Source organism: Vombatus ursinus, unplaced genomic scaffold, assembly GCF_900497805.2.
Source record: "Vombatus ursinus unplaced genomic scaffold, bare-nosed wombat genome assembly UNPS02007612.1, whole genome shotgun sequence".
Taxonomy (NCBI): Eukaryota; Metazoa; Chordata; class Mammalia; order Diprotodontia; family Vombatidae; genus Vombatus; species Vombatus ursinus.
This window is the reverse complement of record NW_020947390.1, coordinates 10,685,912-10,711,031: the sequence shown is the minus strand read 5'-3', so window position 1 is coordinate 10,711,031 and position 25,120 is coordinate 10,685,912. Positions and strand designations below refer to the sequence as shown.

Genomic DNA, 25,120 nt, shown 5'->3' with positions numbered 1-25,120 from the left:
TGTGTGTGTGTGTGTGTGTGTGTGTGTGTGTGTGTGTGTGTGTGTGTGTGTATGTATGTACACATATATTTTTGAGGCAGTTGAAGTTTTAGTGACTTGTCCAGGGTCACACAACTAGTAAATGTGGTGTCTGAGGCCTGATTTGAACTCTCTCCTGACCCCAGGGCCAGTGCTCTATCCGCTGTACCACCTAGCTGCCCATAGAGGGAGATTCTTAATTGAGTTTCTGCATGATGCATAAGTTGATATTATATGTTACTGATGGAATTTTTAAAGAATTTTTTAAAATTTTAAAACAGGAAAATTTTAATTTGGTTTTCTATTTTGATTGATTCCATAGGGAGTAAGGTGCTCAACAAGATTTGAGCCCAGGTGCCCAGAGTATAAATTTGAGGCTTTACATTAATTAATATCCCTAATTATCTATTTATATCCTGCAGTAAACTGTAGAACTTAAGCTAATAATGAAGATTTGGCAAGAGATTCTGATTTTTTTGATTCTTTTGGTTTAAGTTCCTGTGAGAGGAAAGCAGGCCTAGAAATCAGGACATTACAGGAAGTATTCAAGGCCTTTCCCTGATAGGCCGTGTGACCCAGGGCAAGTCATAAAACTCTCAGGGCTCCCAGCAGCTCTTTAAGTCTGTGTATATTGTAGAGAAGGTGCCAGTTTACATGAATTTAGGCAATGTCCTATCTGGGGAGTTTCTTATACTAATTAAATCATAAGTCTAGTCTCTCTTCCTCTTAAATACCCATAACTTAGTTTTTAAAAAGAGACAAGATGACATAATGAAAAGGACGCTAAACTTGGAATAGGGAAAACCTGGATTCAAATACTGCCTTAGGCTCTTAATAACTTTGTGACTGTGGGCAAGTCATTTAACTGCTCAGTAAACTTTCCTCATCTGGAAAAGGAGGATAATAATGTCACCTGCCTCACAGGATTATTGTGAAGACCAAATGGGATAATGTATATGAAGTGCTTTGCAAGTCTTAAAGTGCTATGCAGATGTCAGCCACTAATTCCAACCCAACCTCTTAAAAAAAAATCTCTACTTGTGATCCCTTTGGTAAAGGGAATGCCTTCCAGCATGTGTGCCAGTAACTCCTTTCTTACTCATGATCACTAGATTATGGGATATAAGAATTGGAAGAAACCCTCAGAAGCCATCTAATACAACTCATAGCTGAATAATCCTCTTTCCAGCACACCCAAGTTATCATATCTAGCCTAGGAGTTCTTAGTCTTTTTAGTCATGGACTGCTTTGGCAGTCTGGTGAAGCCTCCGAATCATTATATTTTTAAATAGATAAAATTAAATCCATAGAATCATAAAGGAAAACAATTATTTTGAAATTTTTTTTTTAAGTTTATAGAACCTCTGCTCTAGTTAATGAAAACTGTACTCCCTCCCAAGACAGCCCATTCCACTTTTGGATAGCTATAATTCTTAGTAAGTTTTTCCTTAAATCAGGCCCAGCTCTACCTCTTTGCACAGCTATTCCTAGCTCTGCCCTCTTATGAAAAGCAGCACAAATCCAATCCTTGTTTCAAATGACAGCCTCATAAATACTTGAACATTATAGTCCCCTCCTCTTCCTCTTTCCTCCTCAACCTTCCCGAAGTCCTCTTTTCAGGTTAAACATTCCCAGTTCCTTCAAAGGAATTTCACATGAAAATACCTGGAAGGTTGTCTGGAGTACTGACAAGTTAAACAACTTGCCCTTGGTCACACAGCTAGTATGCCAGTATCAAGACTTGAACCCATGTTTTCCAGACTGCCTTATCAGTAAGAACTATAGGAACATATAAAGAAATAGTGATCAAATGTGAATTGCTTTGGCTTGGGAATTTGGGGATGGAAGGATGTAAATGTTATTTGTAACTCTTCTTTAAAAAGTGCATTTAATATCCCATTTCTTCAGTATCTTATTCTACCTTTATAGGAATATAATAATAATAGGAGCATAACTGCTATTAGAAACAGAAATTACATTTACTCCTCTAAATTAGCCTTGACTCTAAAAAGATTTTCATCCCAAATTTTGTACTGCATAGTTCTCTCTAACTTCATCTTAAAAGCAAAGTTAAAGCTATACTTTTTCTAAGCTTCCTGTGACTTTCCTATTCCTGGTTGAATTTTTAAGGCAGAAGCTATTTATTTTCTCCCCAAGCCCACACATAATTAGGTTCTTAGTGCTCACCAATTTGGACAAACGGGGATTGTGAGAGGCAACATAGCATAATGGATAGAAGACTGACTTGGAGTCAGAAAGACCCAAATTTGAGTCTTGCCTGTAGCCCATACTAGCTGTGTGGTCATGGTCAGAATTCAGTATTCCAAGCAACTCTCAGAAACTATAAGCTAGGGATAATTTGCTGATCTGGACTAAAAAAAACTCTTTAAAATAGATATGCCTGGGACAGTCAATAAAATTATTATTATAATCTAGTTAATACTAGTTCACTTATTTTATTACAAAGCAATGGCTAAAAAGTTAATTTACTCAGTTTCATATAAATTCAGTGTGCACAAATATTGGTAGTGGTAGTAAATGACACAAGGAAATTGTTTAAAGTGTTAGATAATTATTTCCAAAATTAGGACTACTTTGGTATTTTTGTAATGTTTTTGAAATTTGAGAGGTTGGAGGGAGGTGGCAGGATTCAGATTGTAAACAAAAAAGCAAAGAGTTCAAGTACATTAAATAAAACTTGTTTTATTTTGCTTTCTTTGGCCAAAAAAAAGTTAAACCTATAATAGGAAGCTTCCAATTAAATTAAGACAATTTTTTTATTTAAGCTGAGAATTTTATTAATTTTTTGAAACATTACACTTAATGGAGAATGCCATTCTCTAAATAAACTAAATTCACCATAACTTTGCAGTCATCCCTAAAGCTGGCTTCTCTTTTGAGTTATTTCTCAACATGAATGATATTACCAGACAAGGCAGGAACTAGACATTTACTTTACTTATTTTAAAACTGGGTTTATATTCAAACTGAAAATTGAAGTTTCTGCTAGAGGCTTAATTGAGGAATGTTTCTCCTATATTTTAGAAACAACAAATGATGTCCCAGCAATGATGTCATCTCTTTGGAAGAAATTAGACCATACACTTTCTCAGATCAGGTAACAAACATAGGATCATAGATTACTTAAGAATTTCAAAAGCAAAAACAGTTTTGGTCTTATCTTTAACAAGACCCATACTAGTGTAGCTTGTATAGAATTAATCAAAGAGAGGATTTAGTGTTCTAATACTTAGAAATATTTGTGTTAGTGACTTTCACTAAACTATTGGTTTAAAAAATACAGTTTTATAATTTAATAGAAATTTTTAAAACTAAAATGAATTGTAGATATAGTATAGCACCCTCTTTTGACAGATAAGGAAATTGAGGCATTAGCAATTAAAGACTTACCCATGGACCTAGGAGGTGGTAGTCAAAATTATATCTCTTAACTCCCCATCTTCTGCTATACCAGCATACCTTTCCTTTTTTGAATTCAGAAGAAGGGGGACTGACAGACTAAACAAGTAGGCTTTGATTTAATTTTAGCATCATCTTGCCACCTTTGTGGAGAAATATTTCATCTGCCCGTGGGTATTTTGTTCTTTTGTAAATAAGAGACTTATATGTCACAAAATTCAGTTACTGCACTGTATCCCTAGAGTACTAAACCTAAGTAAATGCAGTAGGATGCCAATTCTGGCAAAATTAGCTTTCAAATCAGTGCTTTCTTGTTTGACTACAGAGCCCAAGAGGGAACTACCTATGGAGATCATTTATATTTATACCTGGGCCATTCCTAGAACTATAAATGAGTACTTCCTCATTGTAGTTTCAAATGTGGCTACATATCCTGCCTACCCTCTCTGCAAAGGTACTGTGTACTGTGTACCTGGCTTCAGAGATCAAAAAACCCACCTTTTCCTAAGTCACAGTGAGTGGGGAGCCCTGTGGATGGTGGTCTGTCTGATGTCAAGACTAAATGGAATACTCAGTTTCAGCTAAAGAAATATTCTTATTATATCTGAACCAAACAGGATATGAATTTATAGTGCATGACATGTTTCAAATCACGTAGAATTATAGGAAAAACCCCTTAGGGTAGGATAGGTTGAATTTGCTAACTGGTTGGTGTTTTATATCCACCTTGCAAAATACAAGTCACCTCGGCTTTGTTCATTTCAGCTCTTTATTTGTTTGATAAAATAGCTTTTTATGTGTGGATGCTACAGTTATCTCATTTGTAAATCATGAAAATTTCAGAGTTCATTTGAGTGGCATCCCTTCTTAATAAATCATATTTTTGTAACATTTTAAGATGTAAAAAGTACTTTCCTTGTAACAGTTTTATAAGGGTCCATCATACAAGTATTCTGAATCTATAGACCATAGATGAAACTAAGCCCCAAAGAGTCATAATCCAGTACCCAACCTTTTCATCACAAACCCCTGACACACTTCTCCTATGCCCCACTACTTGCTCCTCTTCACCCCGACAAAGACATCAAAGAATAGCATGGTATAATGGAAGGAATTTATTTACAAATACTTGTTTTACACATGACACTTTTTTAGAAATCCTAAAGTAAGTCTAAGCTGTAAGTGATCCAATTGTACCTTACCTGCTTTCATTTTTAAATTTAAGACTTATTTTATGCATTCTGCCACATTTCCCTGCCCCTCACAAGGTAAGCAGGAGACCGATGTAGTCACTTTTTGGCCATACCTTTGCTTCAAGTTTAACTGTACATAAACCAAAATGTCATGTATACATGAAACACTTGCTAAGTATTTTTTGATAACCACTTCATTGTATTTGGTAGGAGCATGCAGAGTTCCCCAGGGTTTGCTGCTAATCAGAGAGGTTCGTATTCTGCTTTTACAGTAAGTTCAAACCAATGCTGAGCAGAGCACTCTTAATTATGACTGATTATGTGGTCATTCTTTTCACTACAGACCTTCTATCCATGGATAGTAAACCAGATTATCTAAGGAAAATGGATAAAATATTTTTAATTTAATATTATCATTTAACATGTTAAATATGTATATATACAGACACACACATATACATATTTTAATATTTGTTTCCTGCTTGCCATATTTACTGTAAGTGAAGTAAGGTATAATTCTTCCCTCTCCCATACTTTTAAATATCCTAAGTTTCTAAATAAGCAAGCAGTGTGAAATAGAGATTCATGGTTTCTTACATAATTCACTTTTGGTATTCTGCTGGGTAGATGGAATTGCTCTTTATTTTTTGTTGTTTTAAGTTCAAGTGTTTGTTTTATTTTTTTATTTAAATCAAGAGTTTTCTAAATCCTGAATTCAACATGACACTCCTCACACTGCTACATTATATCATTATACAAGCTCTTATTTACTGTATGCCTGAGCTAATTATCCTTGATATTGCTTCTAGACTTAACCTTCCTTATGGGTAGAACTAGTCATGTTATTCTTTTGCTTAAACCCCTTCATTGACTTCTCCCTTTTGCCCATTGAGTAAAGTGGAAACTCTTTTTCCTGGCACTTAAGGATCTCCTTAAGTCAATACTAGTCTACTTCTACATCTTAATCTTATACGGCCCTCTAATAAAACAGAACTACTTGGAATTCCCTATAGGTACCGTTCACTCAGCAACCTCTGTGCTTTTGGGCTCATAATGTTTCCATATGTCTAAAATGCCCTCCCTTTCCTTTTGCCTGTTGAGTTTCTGTCCTTTAAAGCAAAACTCATATAACACACTCTTTCTCTGTTGACTAATATCCTTAATCAGTATTCATCTCTTCACTCCAGCCTTCTTGGACATCTCTGATAAAATTATGTAATATTTTGTGTTAGTTTTTGGGTATGTATGACATTGTTCTATTGGACCTTTAATGGTGGGGACAGTATGTTGCCTGAAATTTGTATCTCACCCACACTGAGTATAATTGAGTGTACACAGTAGACCCTGGATAATTATTTACTGGTTTTAATTGAATCCTCATAATGTAAGAAAGATTTGATTGGAGTTAATATGAAAAAAAGAGGTTATGGTAGAAACCTAAACTACACACAGAGTAGAATTACATTTGCTTGTCTCTGTGTTAAACATAAAACGAGTAAACAAAAGTACTTTTTTCCCCATGACTTCAGATCCAGTGTGTCAGATAATACACATTTTTTACATTTCCTGAGCCATTGTTTTTATTAAGTTTTAGGGTTATTCTTTGTGTGCTACCATTTATGTTTTTTAAATGTTCATCTTTTTAGCACGTACAAGAAGTGGAATTGCAGAAATGAAACGACAGCGAAAGTTTGCATCTCAGGCAGTTCCTGTCAGCTCAGAACTCTCATCTCTGCCTTACCAAACAGGACAATATACTTCTACTCCTTTGGCAGCTACACAAGTCATCAGACCATTGAGTCAAAATACAGCCCAGTTTAGAACAAATTCTGCTTTTGTTTCACAGCCTCCTGACAACATTACCAGTAAGTTTCAGTATTTTGTTTCCTATCATTGATACAGCTCTAATATCATTATCCTATATATAAAAATACCTAAATTGTTTTTAAAATTAATTTTTATCATGGGGCAAATTTATGGTTTTTCTCTTGACTATATAAAAACAGAATTGAAAGCAACCTGTTTATTAAAAAAAATAACTTTTCTTGAAGAGCTATTGGGCAGAGAAGAAGATATAAATGAGTACAATTAAGTAACATCAATTATGCAGGTGTACTATCCAAAATAACACATTTTCAATTTGCTGGATAGCTAAAGCTGTATTATAGCTTCCCTGCACTAAGAATGATTGATAATCTTTCCTTGGAATTTTATAAGTGAAATACTTATTTTAGTTCTTTCCTTAATTAAAAAAAATTCCATTTAATACAGAGTATGGAAAAAAGGAGAGAGGAGCAGAGCTTGTAATTAAGGAGAACCCTAAGTCCAATTTGAGGTGAAGAAAATTGGTTTAAAATGTGTCGATTCACTTGTCAGTCTCCCTACATACTTTTGTCCTATCTAAAACTCAACATTTTTCATTCCTGCATTTCTGTCTTTTTGACAGAAGAGAATCCTTAATATTTAAGGTAATCAAACTTAAAAATAACACTTCATATATCTATAGTGTCATTTATACTTGAAGCTCAAATTTTTATATTTTTCAACTTACTGGATTTTTAATAACTTTCAGCAGAATTGAATGAGGTTCTTTGTATTTTTTTCCTAGCTACAGATTCTTTACATATTGTAGTTCCTGTACCTCAAGAACGAAAAATTCATTCTAGCTTAATGTCTCCTGGAAGACGAAAAAGGTAGTTTTTATTTTTCTCCTTTTCTTTTGACATGAGGCACTTATACCTGAAATAAAAATGAGACATTATGCCAAGATAATTGTATTCTGAATATAGTAGGAGGACTGGATCAACTTCCCAGGCCTATTTATTTGAATGACAATGATAAATATATCACATTTGGGGGTTTAGAGCTGAGTAGACCATATATGTCTACTATCCATGGTCCTATCCAGTTGGGTACTACTTCCAGTAGAACAGAAAGGCATCCTGATGACTAAAAAGAAATATTCGTTAATGGTTAAAAATCCCTTTGTTGATGAGTCTCTCCAACCTTAAGTGGTAACATGCATTGTTTCACCAGCCCTTTACTTAAATTAGTCTTAGGGCTTAATAGGACCTGCTGGAACTGATGGAATAGGGCTTTAACTGAGGACCTGAATCGTATTGATGATTGCCACTCTATAATATAGTTTTAGATTTGCTACAGCTAGTCTACCTTCCTTTGCATTTTTTTTCTTTAATTCCTTCGATATTCTTGACCTTTTGTTCTTCCAGATGAATTTTGTTATTATTTTTTCTAGCTCTGTAAATACATTTTTTGGTAGTTTGATTGGTATGATGCTGAATAAGTAAATTAATTTAGGTAGAATTGTCATTTTTATTATATTAGCTCAGCCTGCTCATGAACAATTGATATTTTCCCACTTATTTAGATTTGACTTTATTTGTGTGAACAGTGTTTTGTAATTGTGTTCATATAGTTCCTGGGTTTGTCTTGGCAGGTAGACTCCCAAATATTTTATATTGTCTACAGTTATTTTAAATGGAATTTTTCTTTCTATCCCTTGCTGCTAGGCTTTGTTAGTATTATATAGAAATGCTGATGGTTTATGTGGGTTTATTTTATATCCTGCAACTTTGCTAAAATTGTTGATTATTTCAGGTAATTTTTTAGTTGATTCTCTAGGATTCTGTAAGTATACTATCATGTTATCTGCAGAGAGTGATAGTTTTGCTTCCTTATTGCCTATTCTAATTCCTTCAATTTCTTTTTCTTCTCTTATTGCTAAAGCTAACATTTCTAGTACAATATTGAATAATAGTGGTGATGATGGGTATCCTTGTTTCACCCCAATCTAATTGGGAAGGCTTGTAGCCCTATATTTGTGTCATAAAAAGAACTTGTTGGACTACTTCTTTGCCTGTTTTTCCAAAGAGTTTATATAGAATTAATTGTTCTTTAAATGTTTGGTAGGATACACTTAGAAATCCAACTGGCCCTAGAGATTTTTTCTTAGGGAGTTCATTGATGGCTTATTGAATTTCTTTTTCTAAAATGGGGTTATTTAAGTATTTTATTTCCTCTTCTGTTAATCTTGGCAATTTACGTCTTTGTAGGTATTCATCCATTTCACTTAGATTGTCAGATTTATTAGCATACAGGTGGGCAAAATAGCTCCTAATTATTGCTTTAATTTCCTCTTCATTGGTGGTAAATTCAGCCTTTTCATTTTTGATACTGGTAATTTGGTTTTCTTTTTTTTTTTTTTTTTTTTTTTAATCAAATTAACCAAAGGTTTATCTATTTTATTGTGGGTTTTTTTGTTGTTTTTTTCTTCATAAAACTAGCTCTTAGTTTTATTTATTAGTTCAATAGTTTTCTTAATGTCAATTTTATTAATCTCTCCTTTGATTTTCAGAATTTCTTTCTGTTTTGTTTTGTTTTTGTTTTTGGTGAGGCAGTTGGGGTTAAGTGACTTGCCCAGGCCCACACAGCTAGTTAAGTGTCAAGTATTTGCTCTAAGGCTGTATTTGAACTCAGTTCTTCCTGACTCCAGGACTGGTCCTCTATCCACAGTGCCACCTAGCTGCCCCATATTTTCAGAATTTCTAATTTGATATTTAATTGGGGATTTTTAATTTGTTCTTTTTCTAGCTTTTTTTGTTGCTTGCCCAATTCATTAATCTCCTCTTTCCCTATTTTATTTTTGTAAACATTTAGAGATATAAAATTTCCCTTAAGAACTGCTTTGGCTGTATCCCATAAGTTTTGGTATGTTGTCTCATTACTGTCGTTTTCTTTGATAAAATTATTGGTTGTTTCTATGATTTGTTGTTTGACCCATTCATTTGTTAGAATTAGATCATTCAGTTTCCAATAATTTTTAGTCTATCTTTCCATGGCCCTTTATTACATGGAATTTTTATTGCATCATGATCTGAAAAGGATGCATTTAATATTTCTACCTTTCTGCATTGGATTGTGAGGCTTTTATGCCCTAATAGATAGTCAATTTTTTGTGTAGGTGCCATGTACTGCTGAGAAAAAGATATATTTCTATCTATTCAATTTTCTGTAGAAGTCTATCATATCTAACTTTTCTGAAATTCTGTTCACTTCTTTCATATTTTGTGGTTAGATTTATCTGATTCTGAGAAGGGAAGGTTGAGGTCCCTTACTAGTATATTTTGCTTTCTGTTTCTTCCTGTAACTCACTTAACTTCTCTAAGAATTTGGACGCTATACCACTTGGTGCATATATGTTTTGTATTGATATCACTTTGTTGTCTGTGGTGCCTTTTAGCAGGATGTAGTTTCCTTCCTTATCTCTTTTAATTAGTTATATTTTTGCTTTTGCTTTTTCTGAGATTAGGATTGCTATCCCTTCTTTTTTTATTTCAGCTGAAGCATAACATGTTCTGCTTCAGACTTTTACCTTTACTCTGCGTGTATCTCTGCTTCTAACATGTTTCTTGTCTTACCCCACTAAGATAGATCTTTTCTGCCAACCTTCTAAGTTGTCTTGGGCTAAAATATTGTTTTACTCCATACTTTTGTTGACTTGGCCACTCCAGAATTCATTTTGAGTTGTTATTTTAAATTTGTTTGGAGGAGAATTAGGGAGAAGGTGTTTGAAGTTAGCCTTTTCTCTCCTTTCTTGGCCCCGCCTCTCCAAGTCAGTGAATCTTGATTATTTCTTTTGTCACCTTTAAAATAAGGATCTTTTATGTCGCTGCCTGTAGTAATATTTAGAGAGTTTTGATGGTAGTAAAAAGGTAACTTTAACAATATGCTACACAAGGACTTTCTTTTGCCACATTTCCACCTTAGTGTTTGAATTTGGGTTTTATGTGAATGAATACTTTAACAGACACAGACATATTTCCTAAATCAGACCTGCACAACTTGTAAACTTCTTCAGGCCACAGATAGGTTAGGCCAGACCCAGACTGATGATGGTTGGTTGCCATAAGTCAAGTGACAAACAGGAGAGTGTGCACTGGCAACTATCCATTTTTGGTTGTGCAGGCCTGTTCTAAGCCTTCGAGTTTTCCTACTGGCTTTGGCAGATACACAGCCCACCTTGGTAAAGGCATATTTTAGAATCTCTAAATCCTGCTCTGTCATGACCATTTCTGCAGGTGCAGGACCTTTATATTTTAACATTATATTGGACTATAAGCTCCTTGAGGACAGGCACAATTTTTTTTTTAAGCTAAATTTTGTGTAAACTTAGCACTTTACAAGTAGCAGACACTTAATAATTTGTTATGTTCTGTATTAGATAGGATACAAACAGGCCTGAGGACTGTATTGACATACTGCTTTATCACCTTATGCAGAGTCTGCTTCTAGAGTTTTATTCTATATTTGTGATACTTCAAAAGATATATTGCCCTATATCTACCACCTCAGTCTTCCTTGAGGAAGCAGTATGTTGTAGTGGATGGCCTTGGAATTGAGATTATCTGCATTCAAAACCTATTCTGCTTCTTAATAAATCTATAGACCTTGGGCCACTCATTTAATGTCTCAGTATTTTTTTCACATCTGTAAAATGATGGTGTTGGTTTAATATTCTCTTTCTAAGGCCCCTTCCAGCTCTAAATTCTGTGATCCTAAACCCACTCATGCATAAGCTTAGGCCAATGCCAATGAAGACAAGTGTAGATAAGTGTTTTTTTCCTATGATTTCTTTGTAACATGCTTCCGAAATATGTGGTTTCATTGCTGTGAGCGCTCCTTCTCTACCAATGCAGATTGTAGTCCTTTTATAACTTAGAAGATGGTCTTTGAGAATTGTTGTGACCAAAATATTCATTGTCCTGTGATCATCCTGGTGAATATATAGGCCTTTCTCTGAAGTCAGGTAGGCTGTTCCTCACATAACATATGGTTAATATGTCCTCGGACCCCTTCTCTGAAAACCCTTCTAAGGACATGTCTGATCTTGTATTTTTGGTTGTTGGGGTTTTTTGGGGGGTTTTTTTTTGGCCTTACCCATGAAAAGCTACAATGAGGTATCAGAGTAGTAATAATAATAACAACAAAAATAATAATTTATTGTTACTCTCTTAAAGTTTGTGAAAGATGTTAACCAGACTCAGTACAAGTGTTTTTCATATGTTTCAGTGAATCTCAAAGGAAAAACATCACATTTTCTGGACCTCAGTCCACAGTTCGAAATTTTCAGGACCCAAATGCGTTTACAGTAGAAAAAGTAAGTGAACTCGAATTCCAAAGCTTTTTATTCATTTAGCTCCCTTTTTAATCCTTACATAGTATTTGTAGAAGACATTGTGATTAAATACTATCTTTATTGATGAAAACATTATTGGAAATTCAATATTCTTTGCTAAAGTTATGGTTAAAGACTTACTTGCTATGATAATCATTTCAGCCATTATAATTAGTTAGGAGATGGATTAATCCTTTTTAAGTAGCTAGGTCTTTTTAAAAAACTTTATGAATGACCATTGTTAAAATTTGTACAGAAATCTGAAAACAAGTGATGCTTAGTTCTTAGATTAACAATGTGATATAATACTTCTTAATTATTAAAAATGATAAGAGAATTCTAAGGTTCTCTATTAACTCTAGTAGCAATTTATTTTCCTGTTGTGGAGATCCACTGTTACAAATCATTAGTGGCTATATGGCTGTCATTTCAACCTTGAATACCAACCTTGAATGATTTATATATTCATATTACATTACACCTTCTTCCCCACAATACATTATTTTAAAATCCAGGATGAAATTTGATCTCTTTGAAAACAGAAGGTCTTCTACCACACAATAGAATGAAAGTATAATATTAAGAGGTCAATGAGAAAATAGGTGACTGATGAAGGGGAAGTTGTCTCATATGGGAAGAAAGATTGAGGGGGAGCTGCTCCCTAAATAAAATGCATTTGGAAGAAATTAACACTATCTTCAGAGTCTCCTCCCAGAGTTTGGCTGTTTAGTTGACATCGGATAATTCCATTTAAGTTATTACAAAATTTCTCTTCTAAATCTTTTAATAATTTCTAATATGTTCTTTTGCAGCAAATGGTTATTGAAAATGCCAGAGAAAAAATACTAAGCAACAAATCTCTACAAGAGAAACTTGCAGAAAATATTAACAAATTCTTGATTAGGTGAGACATGAATCAAAATATTGAACTATATCTTACCCAATCTAAAATCTGTGCTTAAAATATTTCTTATGTGTTACAGTGACAGTAACATTGCTCAAATACCCAAGCAAGCAGATAGCAATCCTACTGAACAAGAAGCTTCAATTGATGAAATCCTGGGTCTTCAGGCATGTACAAGAATGTGTGTGTGTGTGTGTGTGTGTGTGTATGTGTACAGAATATAAAATAATTGGAGTTTTTATGTTTGCACTGATTCTTAGAGGTTATTGTATAAATTTACATATTTAAAACTTTAATTTTATCCCCATTACTACTTCAGAGCTGGTTAGAACTTTAGACTAGTGATATGTTTTCTCATCAAAAAGGGAAATGGTGATTAAATAATAGAATTTGACCAACTATTTAAAGCAACCTTCGAAATAACTATTTATGTAGAATGGTCATTCGTTTTTGTTTTTAAATCTCACCTCTTTCTTTGTGTCACATAACTCTAGTCCTGATCCACTCATTTTAGCATATAAATGCTTTCTTCAGGAGGAGAGGCCTCCTCTGCATCCATCATAACAAATATATGTAGTACCTATTTTATGGCAGATACTAAGCTAGGCATTGTGGAGAACATTGTCCCCACCTTTAAATAGCTTTGTATCTAATTGGAGGCACAAGGAATAAATACACGGAAGTGAAGTTAAGAGTTCAACAGTACAAGCACTGTAACAAAATAGGAGGGTCTGTTTATTTTCCAAGTGTGTGGCATACATGAGCAGTTGAGAGGATCATCCTCTCTGGAGAATGACTTGAAAGTAGGAAATGTTTTAAAACACTGTAAGTGCCAACACCAGTCTGTTGAGAACTTTGGAGACACTCATTTCTAGGCTCTTAAAATTGAGCAGTTTTTTAAGATTTGTGTCAGAGTAATGATTTTATTTTTAAAAGCTGTCTTTCAAAGGCTAGCATCTGATGTGAGAGTGTATGCCATTTCTTACTGTGATTAATAGTGGTTTGATACTTGATAAAACTTAGCATGATCTTGTAAAATAAAGTAGAAGCATTACTTATATTTATATCCCCAGCACTTAGCACATGCCTGGCACCTTGTAAGCATTGAATAATTGTTTTATCTGTCTGTCCATCTCAGTGGTATTGTCAGTTCTACTGTTGACTTTAAGCTTAGGGTGAGATTTAAACAATACAATTCTACTTGAGGTATATTGTATTCTACATGTTCTTTGAATGCATTAGTTTTTCAAGAACTAGCAACTGATTCTTTTGCTGCTGTGTTCATTTTCATTAGACTTGTGATTGTTGTATTTTGAATTCTTTTGCAGAGTGAAATCCATATGTCAGAAGAGGCTATACAGGATATCTTGGAGCAAACAGAGTCAGACCCAGCATTTCAGGCTCTTTTCGATCTATTTGATTATGGTAAGACCTTTCAGTCAATTAATTCATCTATTTTGTTTTGCTTTATTTATAATAATGAAATTTTTTTCTAGTTCTTTAGGGAACATCAATAATCAGTATCCTCAAAGCATCTTGAACAAGCTTTTCCTTCCGTTTTAACAAATACTGCACATTGTAATCATATCTAATCTGAAGAAACTTCAGCTAAGACAGGACAGTTCATTGTAACTCCTTAAGCTTTTTATTAAACTACTGTAGAAAATTTTGTCAAGTACTTGTCGAAGTTCTCCTATTTGTCTAGCTTTATTTTAGGCAAGATCAGGTTGTACAAAAGCAATAGAAGATTTTATTCCTTCCCTCAAGGTTCTTGCCATTTTGGAGGAAACCAGTATGCTTACATGAAATACCCTAGACAATTAAAAAAGCTCATACCAAATGGTACAGGAAAATGTCCTGCACAACTGAAATTTGAATTTGCTTCTTTTCTAAAGCAGCATGAATTGTTCCTTTCTTTCTAATGTTTGTATATTTAACCAGAATGATTGAGTTATATGTAACTGTTTCCTATTTTGAAAAGGTAAAGCAAAGAATAATAAGAGTGTGTCGCAAGTCATTTCTAGTCAGCATTTGGAAGCCAATCAGACTGTCTTAGTAGAGGAAACTAATCTAGCAGTTGGAAACACTTTTGGAACTGAAGAATCTAGTAAGTATCTTTGTTAGTATTCTCAATTCAGATTTTAATCCTCAGTTTCTAAAATTACTGATATGTCATGACATATCAGTGATTTTAGAAACTGAGGTTTAAAAGTTTATGTACTAATGTAAATAAATTACTGTTTTAGCCCCTTTGGTGCCCTTTTCTCCAGAGGAAAATACTGTACCTAATTCCACAATAACTCTTGAGCATGAAATTATTGAACTCTAGTTTCTCATGATAGTTTTTCCTGTCTGAAAACACTAATTTCTGGATTTTTGTTGAATATTGATTAGATTTCTTTTCATTATTACTTTATGGTACTTCCCATAGCCAACCTTGTTTGGTAGCAGTACTACCAAACTCAGTCTAAAAACAGTGCCTTGCCCCTAGTAAGCATATAACAAATACTGGTCAAAATTGAGTCAGATTCTCTGCTTTTGAAATCCATGCATTCATTACTTCCTCCTATCCTATCAGTACCACAGAAATTATCTTGTTTTGATAATGATGCCATCCTCCATAAAACCTTCTAATGACTTCCCACATTTTTATGGATTAAGTTCAAATTTTTCTTTCATCAAAGCTTATCAGAATACCTCAGACTCTTTGTTTCTCTTGAATTCATCTATGTTCTAGCCCTCTTCTTTATTTATCTGAGTACACCTATTTATAGTCCCTTAGTCTGGTTGTCATTATATCATAGAATCTCGGAGCTTGGAGGAAATATGCTAGAAATTCTCTCATCCACCCAGATTGGGAACTGAGGCTCAGAGCTAGATGAAATAACTTGACCAGAGTCACACAACTAATAGGAAAAACAAAACTAGAACCCATTTTCTGAATCTTTCTTTTTGTTCTTTCTGCTGTACTATAGTATTCCTGATAAATTTCTTCCCTACCCTGATGTACAAGGCTATTTTTACTATATTTCTTACCTCCTTTATTCAGACTATATATCTATTTCCTTTAGAACATTTCCTCAGATCAGAGAAAACTACTGTTCCTGACCTTGTTTGTATATCCTAAACAGAAAATTCACACTGCTTCTTTCCCCCAAATATCTATTTAGTTTTGCTTTCTAAGCCCTAACTTTAGTATATATAATAGTATAATACAAATAGTATGGTCTTTTCATATGTTCCAGTTTTTAAAATTTTGCTTACTATGTATACTTTTCATATTTGTCTATATCGGTATTATTTCTTTTAGAAGGCAGAGAGCATAATCCATGATTTTTATTGTATAAATGCACATAAGTTAAATTTTTAATAAATACTTGATTATAGAAATTGCCACTATTGTTTCCCTAGGTATTCAGAGTTTTCAGCAATATGAGCAGCTTCAGCTGCTAGTCAGAAAGATTTTAAAGAAGGGAAAGAGAAAAAGAGAGATATAAAAAAGTACAATATAAGGAAATAGCATGACTAGAGGAAATTAAACATTTTAGACCAAAGAGATATAAGAGAAAAGAAAAGTGTTGGAATAATTGGGGGTAAGTCTTCTAGTCCTTGATACTCAAAACTACTTAAAGCTTTTCTTGGCCAGCAGAGTTTTTTTTAATAACTTTAAAAACAAAAACAAAGCAAAACATTATATTATTTTGTGCTTTAGTAAACTTAACTAATGCTAGGTAAAGTGTAATTTAGCTGGTAGCATACTGAATCTAAAATCTATACCATGTAAACATACTTACACACATTGCATATGAGTAGAGTTAATATTTCACACCGAACAAATATCAGATAGTAATAGTCTTTTTCCCTGATAGAATTTTAAAACTTTTACCCTCTTGATTGGTAAAGTTAGAATTGTTATTGGAAAAGGTAGGAAAATACTCATAAAATTTTTAGAATAAAAAAGTTTCTCAAGGTTTATACTGGTAGAACAAAGATGATCACTTCAGTAATAAAATAATGTGTATAGAGAACACAGCCTCCTCAGCATGTGAATCCCCTTATGTTATGATTCTCTAAGCCAACCTATTGTTTTGCAGATGAACACTCTGTTGAGCCTCCATTTTGTACAACCTATCAAACTGAAGAAGCATCATGTACCTTGAAGGATGGCAATGGTGATGATCATCTTAAGAAACAGGAAACCCAAGAACAGTGTGCCCCAATGGGATCTACCCTACAGAAAGAAACATTTAAAGCACCCTCGTGTATTGCTCCAGAACAGAGATGTAACCTTGAAATCACCTTTGACTCTGTACCTAATTTGAATAACTTTAACCAGAGAGGAAATTCTGGTCCTGAATGCAATGAGCCGTGTACAGAATTGTACACAAATCAGCTGTCCAATGAAAATGAGATGGCTTTGGAAATTGAAAAAGATGCTTCAGTGTCTAACATCCCAAGCACATCTGAACTACATCCTGATCAGTCTGATATGCCTCTGGCTTCATTTGCTTCCCTTGATGGAGTAGCAGAAAGCAATGAAAACTTAACAAACCATGGGAAAAATTCAGACCATTTTTTACCAAATATTTCATTAACTGGAAAAACGTCTCAAAATAACCAGTCTTGTGGAAGCCCCAGTGATTCTGTAAAACTTAAAACTATTTTTCATAGTTCCAAGTCACCAGATTGTAGTGAAATTCAGCAAAATAAAATTGAAACAAATGATATTTTGCCAGTTGAATCACATCAGCCTTCTGATTGCCAAGATGATTCTTCAAACCAGAGTAAAGTCTTACCTGGCTCTGTTCACAGTTCAGGTTTAAATCTATCTGATCAACACAAAACAGAGAGCCCTCTTGAAGAATCTGTCACTTCCAGCAAACAATCTAGTAGTCAATCTTTTGTGGACCCACATCATTTGGAAAATAAAGGTTCGCCATCAGAACCCTCCAACTCGGAGGAAATGGCATTGGAATCACAAGAGCCATCATCTTCTGTAAAAGAAGATGGTGGTGCTGTTCTCCTGTCCCCTAGCAAAAGTGTTGAATGTAGAGAGATTGAAATGATGCCCATTGAGAGTAATCCTACAGAATACAGTCATTCTGTTCCTTCAGAATCCCTTTGTTCTTCAGTGGGAGAGATCAACACTGAACCTCAAAGTACCGGTGAATATGAACATTCCAGAGATTCCTCAGCAGAAGTGGATCCATCAAATATAGTATCACTCAAAATTATAATCAGTGATGACCCATTTGTTTCAACCGATACGGAGCTAAACAATGCTGTTTCCAGCATCACTGGAGAAAACTTGCCTACTATAATCTTATCTTCTCCAGCAAAATCACCAGTGAAAAATGTAGGATTAGTTAAATGTTTGACTTCAGAAGAAACTTCAAATACTGTTTTATCTCCTGAGAAAGTAGGGGACTCAACCTTGGTAGAACAGAGCCTTTTAGTGCTCAAACCTAAAGACTCTGTAACAAGTAACGTACAGAACGATGACTGCAGTGCATTTTCAGCAGCTGTCACACCAAGTGTTTCTCAGGATGGAGGATTTATACAGCTGATGCCAGCAACAAGCACAACTTTTGGCAATTCCAATAATATCCTGATAGCCACCTGTGTGACTGATCCAACAGCCTTGGGAACAGCTGTCACTCAGTCTAATGTTGTAGTGTTACCTAACAATTCTACACCTATGGCTCCTCAGCCGCCACCACCACAGCAGTTACAGACTCCTCCAAGATCAAACAGTATGTTTGCAGTGAACCAGGCAGTATCACCTAACTTTTCACAAGGTAATTCTAAGAATGTTTTGGTGGTATCTTTCTGGAATGGACTCAAGTTTTATCCTTGGGTGGGAATACAAGTTTAATTAATTAGGAATAAAGTAAATATGTAAATGAAATCCTCAAAGGATCATCATGAATATATTCACACTCTCACTTTAGCCAATTCCTCCAATCAAACTTGTTTCCAGAGCTGCTAGCCAAACTGGAATATTTTGAATTTTACTTTTTCCTTCCCCACTTATACCAAAATGGTGCTGACAAGCTGTGCGAAAGGGACTGAATAATATACTTACTGAGCACCTACTATAAATCTGTACATTCAACCCATTATTGTGGGTTGAACAAGCATCTGATACAGTCCCTGTCCTTGGACAGCTTATGTTATCTTAGTTGGAGAAACAATAAACAGTTGTTGAAACTGCATGGCACTGACTCTAATTGCAGCTGAACTTCAGAGAAATAGAAGGCCTGATGTAAGAGCAGGCAGGCACAACTTGTTGGCTTTGAAAAAAATGAGTCAGGTTTGGAGAACTCAATTTGGTGTTCCCCAGGTATCAATGGGATGATGCAAGTATAGGGAGCAGCCTACTAATGCCTGAATAGTTGAATAAGCATGCTTCCTTTTGTATTTAATAGTGATATCTACGTACAAATTTCAGTAAACCATACTGTTTTTTACTTCTTTTCCAGTACGGTTGATGGGTTTGCATTAATTGTTTGGGATTACAGGATTGGCTATGAAATCTTTTTCTGCACATGTGGATGGAATTTGGGAATGAATGAATAAATTTATTACTATGTGCACAGCATTGTGCTCGGTACTAGGGATACAAATAGACAAGCAAGACAGTCCCTGTTCTCCAGGAGCTCTTGTTCTAATAGGGAGCAACAACACAGGTAGGAATTGCAAGGCAGTTGGAAAGGCCCTATGGTCCATAGGGTACTACAACAAAACAAGTGGTGTTATATCTTCTTTAGTGTCATTTCCATGAATGAAAATACCTATTTCTGATGTTGGACCATTTCATAGTAGCAAGGACTTTGGTGTAAGAACTTTCTTTTCCAGGTTTTTAGTAGATTGTGGTTATTGAGAGGGCAGAAGCAGCAGCGGCTACAAAAGTAGTGGCCAAGTCATTTCAGAGATTGTTTTCTCAAATGATAATTCCTGGACTGGAAGATGGTCTGAAATAACATTGTTGCTGTGATAATGCTTAGGCTTACCTTTCCATCAATGGCAGTTGGTCAGCAGGGATGGCAGGTCTGTTCTCCAGAGCAATCATTACCCTTGATAAAGTCTATTAGGACCAGGCCAAAAGGAGGGCTGGTGATCTGGGTGGGACTGCTATTACCCAGGCTCTAGGGTTAGGGTCCTACTTACATCAGAATCTCTGAGGTAAGGTGGTAGCAATGGTTTGACTCACCAGGTACATAATACTTCTTGTGACTTAACTTTGTAAGCACCATATTCAAAACCAACTATGATAACCTACCTAGATAAATAAAAATGTCTTTCATACATATCTCCTTCAAGAGGATTATTGTGATTTGATTCTCTATTTCTAAAATCTTATTTAGTTAAGGTAGTTCCTATGGCATTTAGGATGGTTGAAAGCAATACAAAAACTACTTTTAAGTTCTATAAAGAAGCCTTATTTTGGCATGAAGGTGAATGTGGGTTCTCAAAGCTTATGGCAGTGAAGTACAAACTCTTTCATGTCCTACTGATCTGGAAAGGCTTCAAGTGAGAGCCTTGAAATGTCATCCAAGAACAAGCCTAGCAAAATTCAGAAAAGTTCATCTTCTAGAAAGTTGGCCACCAAGTAACAAATTTTTTCAGCCACAAATACTCCTGAAGACCATAGAGGGATTGCAGTGGAGAGTATCCCACCAATAAAATCAGATTTTCAAAATGATAAGAAAGGAGACAAGAAAATACGCATTTTGTAACTCTTGTCTCTACTTGCCACTTTTGCCATTACTAAGTTAAGACTTATTCTGGGTTGTTCCCAAGAGAAAAGGAAGATGAGGGAAGAAAATATAATTTTATAGAATCAATTGCAGAGTGTTAAGATTATTTATTATTTTTAATTTTAGGATCTGCCATTATAATTGCCTCTCCAGTCCAGCCTGTGCTCCAGGGAATGGTAGGAATGATTCCTGTATCAGTAGTAGGACAAAATGGAAATACTTTTCCAGCCCCTCCCAGACAGGTAACATTTCTGGTTTGATATGGGCTAAAAAATGGAGTGGTGAAACGTTTCAAGCGTACTTTAATGTAAATTTTTTTCCCATCCAGGTCCTGCATATGCCTTTAGCAGCACCTGTCTGCAACAGAAGTGTTCCTAAACTCCCCATTCCTCCAAAATCTCAAAAGGTCCAGGGAACAAGAAACAAGCCTAGTACAGGTACATTTTAAAGCTGGCTAAGTAATGTCTGCTTTATATTCCTTGTGTTTCCTTGTTTACAACAACTCTCTAACTTTTTCTGCCAAGGATCCCTTTTTAGTCTTCTAATAGAAAGGGACCTTTAGAGATCACCTACTCCTAAATACTTCTGATACTTGGAGCTCTTGCCTCAGAGGGCAGCCAATTGTGTTTTGAACAATCCTGCTATTATAAAACTTCTGTATCTCCCTATAACATCTCCATTAGTTCTAAATATCTAATGCCTCTTCTATGTGATTGTCTTTTTAAGTATTTCAAAGTGGTCATCACAAGTGCCATTCCATCCATTCTCCCATGTTCAGTATCTTGATATTATCTGACTTCTCTTTCCTTAACCTGTCATTTCCAGTTTGTTAATAATTCTTGTCAGTTCCACTTCCATAATGTCTCCCTTTGTCCTCCTTTCATCTTCCACCGCCACTTCCCTAATACAGACCCTTATTACCTCTCACCTGGATTGTTTCTTTAGCCTTCTAATCAATTTTCTTGCCATTACTCTTTCCACTATTCAATTTCCTCTTTCATATTGCAAACTAATCTTCCTAAGGCATAGGAAGTCCCTTTCTCAAAACCCTTCAGTTGCTCTGTCTTATATGTTGAATAAAGTGTGAGCCTTCTTTTGCCCTTTTCAAATCAATTTCACTTAACCTCTCCAGCTTCACCTTATCCTTCCTTTCCCATTCATCTACACTGTTCTCCAACTAAACTATTCACCATATTTTGTACTATAATTATAATTATCTTTTTTGTGTCTTCTGTCAGACCATAAATAAGCTCCATAAGGATGATGACCCTGACATACTCATTCATTATCTTCCCTAGCACCCAGTACTATGCTTTGGAGAAAGTAGGTATTTGATGAATGTTGAATACCAAACACACCCCTCAAATTAGAAGAAGAAAAAATTCACCAGGACAAGCATCCCCAGTTCCTTCGAACATCCCTCATGTGAAATAGTTTCTAAATGCGTTGCCATCTAAGTACCCTCCAGGACAAGTCCAGTTTATCTTAAAGTGTCTTATGTAAAATGCTATCAGCACAATGCAGATTACAAAATCATACTGCCCCTTGATTTGTACTCTCTACATCTGTTAACGAAGCCTAAAGTTGCATTAGCTTTTTAGGGAATGGCATCAGACTGACTCACATTGAACTTTCAGTCAATTAAAGCCATGGTCTTTCTCACAGGAATAGCTATTTAAGTTAGGTTTCCTCTGTACTTTGTACAGCCGTTTTCTTTTTAAATTTCACTTTATATGGTTTTTGTCTGTTAACTGTCCCCTCCCAACTTCATCATCTACAACCTGGGATTATGCCATCTATGATCATTCCAAGGGATTGACAGAAATGTTGAACAGGACCTGTCACGAGTTTGCTCCCCAGTCATTAGTCCATACTGCTTTGTATGACTTGTTCTCGTTGAACCTTAGCTTATTGATTTGTACTATATTTGTACTATAACCTAAGTAAGTAATTCATTTGAATTCATCAAACATTTATTAAGCACCTGTTATGTACAAACCACTGTTGTAGGTGTTGGGGATACAAAGACAGAAACAAAATATTCCTTGACTCTGGGGAGATTAAGTTCTACGAGTAGGGTCCAACATATATACACATAAATAAATACAAGGTAACTTAAGGGTCAAGAAAGTGTTAACAATGTAGGAGATCAAGAAAAGCTTCATGTGAGAGGTGGTTCCTGGGCTAAGTCTTGAAGGAAACTAAAAATTCCAGAAGATAAAGGTAGAGAGTGAATTCCAAGCATGAGTCATGGCCAGTAAAAAAAAAAAAAAGTATGTAGTGGGGGAGGTGGAATGCCAAGTTTGTAGACTAGCTATTAGGCTAGCTTTGCTTAAATGTAGAATGTTTGAAAAGAAATGATAGAACAAAACAAGTCTGTAACAATAGGTGATAGGTGGGCTCCAAGATGTAGAAGGCTTTAAATACTCAGCTGAAGATTATGTATTTTGTCTTAGAGACAAGAGAACCACTGAAGGTTTTTTTAGGAGAGGGGTGACATGGTTAAAACTGTGCTTTATGATGATTTTTGGCAGCTCAGTGGTATATAGGCTGGATAGGAAAGAAACTAGAAGGCAGAGATCTGTCAAAGTAGTTCAGGTGAGAAGTGCTCAAACTAGGGTACCATACTCCAAAACCAGTACTCATTACTTTATTGACCTGGTCAAACTATTGATTTTCTGAATGAAAAGGAAATGGACATGAAAGCAATAGTGGAGTTAGAACAGACAAAAATTTGGCACTTTGGTTGGGTAGGAGACATGGGGATGAGGTAGTGAGAAGAACGGAGGATAACTCTAAGGTTGCCATTGGATGACTGGGAGGATGGTAATATCTTCAACAGATATATGAAAGTTTAGAGAAGGGATACATTAAAGGGGGTTGGGGGAAGAGAGAAATGATGAGTTTTGTTTTGGACATGTGAAGCTTGAGATGCTGATAGGACATCCAGGTAGAGAAATTCAGTAGTTGGCAACATAGGTCTGGAGTTCAGGAGATAGATTGGGGTTGGATATTAGGAGTTGTCTACATAGAAGTGACAGTTGAACCTATGGGACCTGTTGAGATCACCAAAAGGAAGTAGAGAGAAAGAGAGAAGAGGGCTCTGAGAAGTTTCACAAGATACTTATATTTAGTGGAAGGAAGGTCAGTGATGATCCAGCAAAGGAGGATAAGAAGGAGTGATCAGACAAGAAGAAAGTAGTGTCAACAAGGCCAAGAAAAGAGAGAATAACCAGGAAGAGGTTAACAGTGTCAAAATTTGCAGTGTGAGATTTTGGCTATGAAAGGAAAAAGAGAAATAGGATGATAGTTTGAGGAGATGGAAGGACCAAGTTAAGGTTTTTAAAGGATGGGGGAAACCTGGGCAGGTTGGTAGGGGTGATCAAAGAAGGAATTAGTGGAGAAGGGAAGGCAATAGCTTTTAGATAGCACCTTCTGTGTGTCACGTGCTATGCCAAGCACTTTACAGATATTATCTCACTTTACCCTCACAACAACTTTGGGAGGTTATCCCCATTTTACAGATGAGGAAACTGAGGCAGACAGAGGTAAAATAACTTGTCCGGAGTCACACAGCTAGTAAGTAAGGCCAGATTTAAACTCAGGTCTTCCTGACTCCAGGCCCTGTGGCACAGCCACTTCATGGGTAAGAAGAAATTACTGGTGCAAGGGGGAAAGTTCCAAGAAGAAGAATTCAAATTTGGTATGTGAATTAGAGCAGCTGGCTTTGGCAAGAAGAGCTACTTCTTTCTCAGAAACAAGAACAAAGAAAGAGAAAAATAGCTAAAGAAGAATTTTCGGGTTGAATATGGAAAAAGAGCTCACACATGGCAGGTGACTTCAGAAAAGGAAGGTGGGAGTGTGTAAAGGGCTGGAGAAGAGAACATTTGGAATCCCTGCACTGTGAATAGAGAGTCAAGAGGAGAAAATAAAATGTTTGCCATGCAACATTGAGGGCCTAGTTGTAATTAGATAACAAATTTGTGGTCATTTCAGTGTACCAATTTGTTTAGTAGCTTTCTGCAGCATTTGAATAGAAGAGAATGCAGAGTGGTAGGAGTCATCTCCCAACCCAACCATAGTGGTGTGTTTTTGGCAATAACTGGACAAGGGAACAAGGGATTCCAAAGGATAGTTAAACTGGTCAGCTATACTGAACTGGTCAGCCACTAGGTTATCAGTCCAACAACAACCATTAAGTACTTACTGTGTGCTAGGCATTCCACTAAGTGTTAGAGATAGAAAGGCAAAAGACAAGCCCTACTCTCAAGGACCTCACAGTTTAATTGGGGAGGCAACATGCAAACAAGATACAGACAGGATAAATTCCCTCAGAGGGAAGATACTAACACTAAGGGGGATTCCGTCTTTAATAAGAAGGTGACGTTTTATCTGAGGCTTGAAGGAAGCCAGGAGACAGAGATGAAGAGGGAAAGCATTCCAAGAATGGGGGATCGCCAGTGAAATGCACTGAGTCAGGAGATGGAGTATCTTGTTTGAGAAACAGCAAGAAGGCCAGTATCACTGGGTCACAGGGTGTGGAAGGGGGCAAGGGAGTAAGGGATGAATGAAGTATAAGAAGTTTGGAAAGGTAGAAAGAGACGAGGTTATGAAGAGCTTTGAATTCCAA

The 25,120-nt window shown here is 35.6% G+C and overlaps 1 protein-coding gene across 2 annotated transcripts in view; it reads left to right on the top strand.

Annotated features, from left to right (window-relative positions):
- Window positions 1–25,120, top strand: part of LOC114033882 (protein NPAT) — a 47,819-nt gene that overhangs the window by 16,418 nt on the left and 6,281 nt on the right. The window contains exons 4-15 of one of the 2 annotated variants that reach the window (XM_027849506.1): window positions 3,064–3,136; window positions 4,842–4,882; window positions 6,278–6,496; window positions 7,240–7,324; window positions 11,721–11,808; window positions 12,639–12,730; window positions 12,810–12,897; window positions 14,059–14,155; window positions 14,712–14,837; window positions 16,825–18,528; window positions 20,617–20,732; window positions 20,819–20,927. In XM_027849506.1, coding sequence (XP_027705307.1) covers window positions 3,064–3,136; window positions 4,842–4,882; window positions 6,278–6,496; window positions 7,240–7,324; window positions 11,721–11,808; window positions 12,639–12,730; window positions 12,810–12,897; window positions 14,059–14,155; window positions 14,712–14,837; window positions 16,825–18,528; window positions 20,617–20,732; window positions 20,819–20,927 — 2,838 coding nt within the window. Of the gene's footprint in view, window positions 1–3,063; window positions 3,137–4,841; window positions 4,903–6,277; window positions 6,497–7,239; window positions 7,325–11,720; window positions 11,809–12,638; window positions 12,731–12,809; window positions 12,898–14,058; window positions 14,156–14,711; window positions 14,838–16,824; window positions 18,529–20,616; window positions 20,733–20,818; window positions 20,928–25,120 lie in introns of those variants that run through there. The other variant, XM_027849508.1, reaches the window with a different exon arrangement.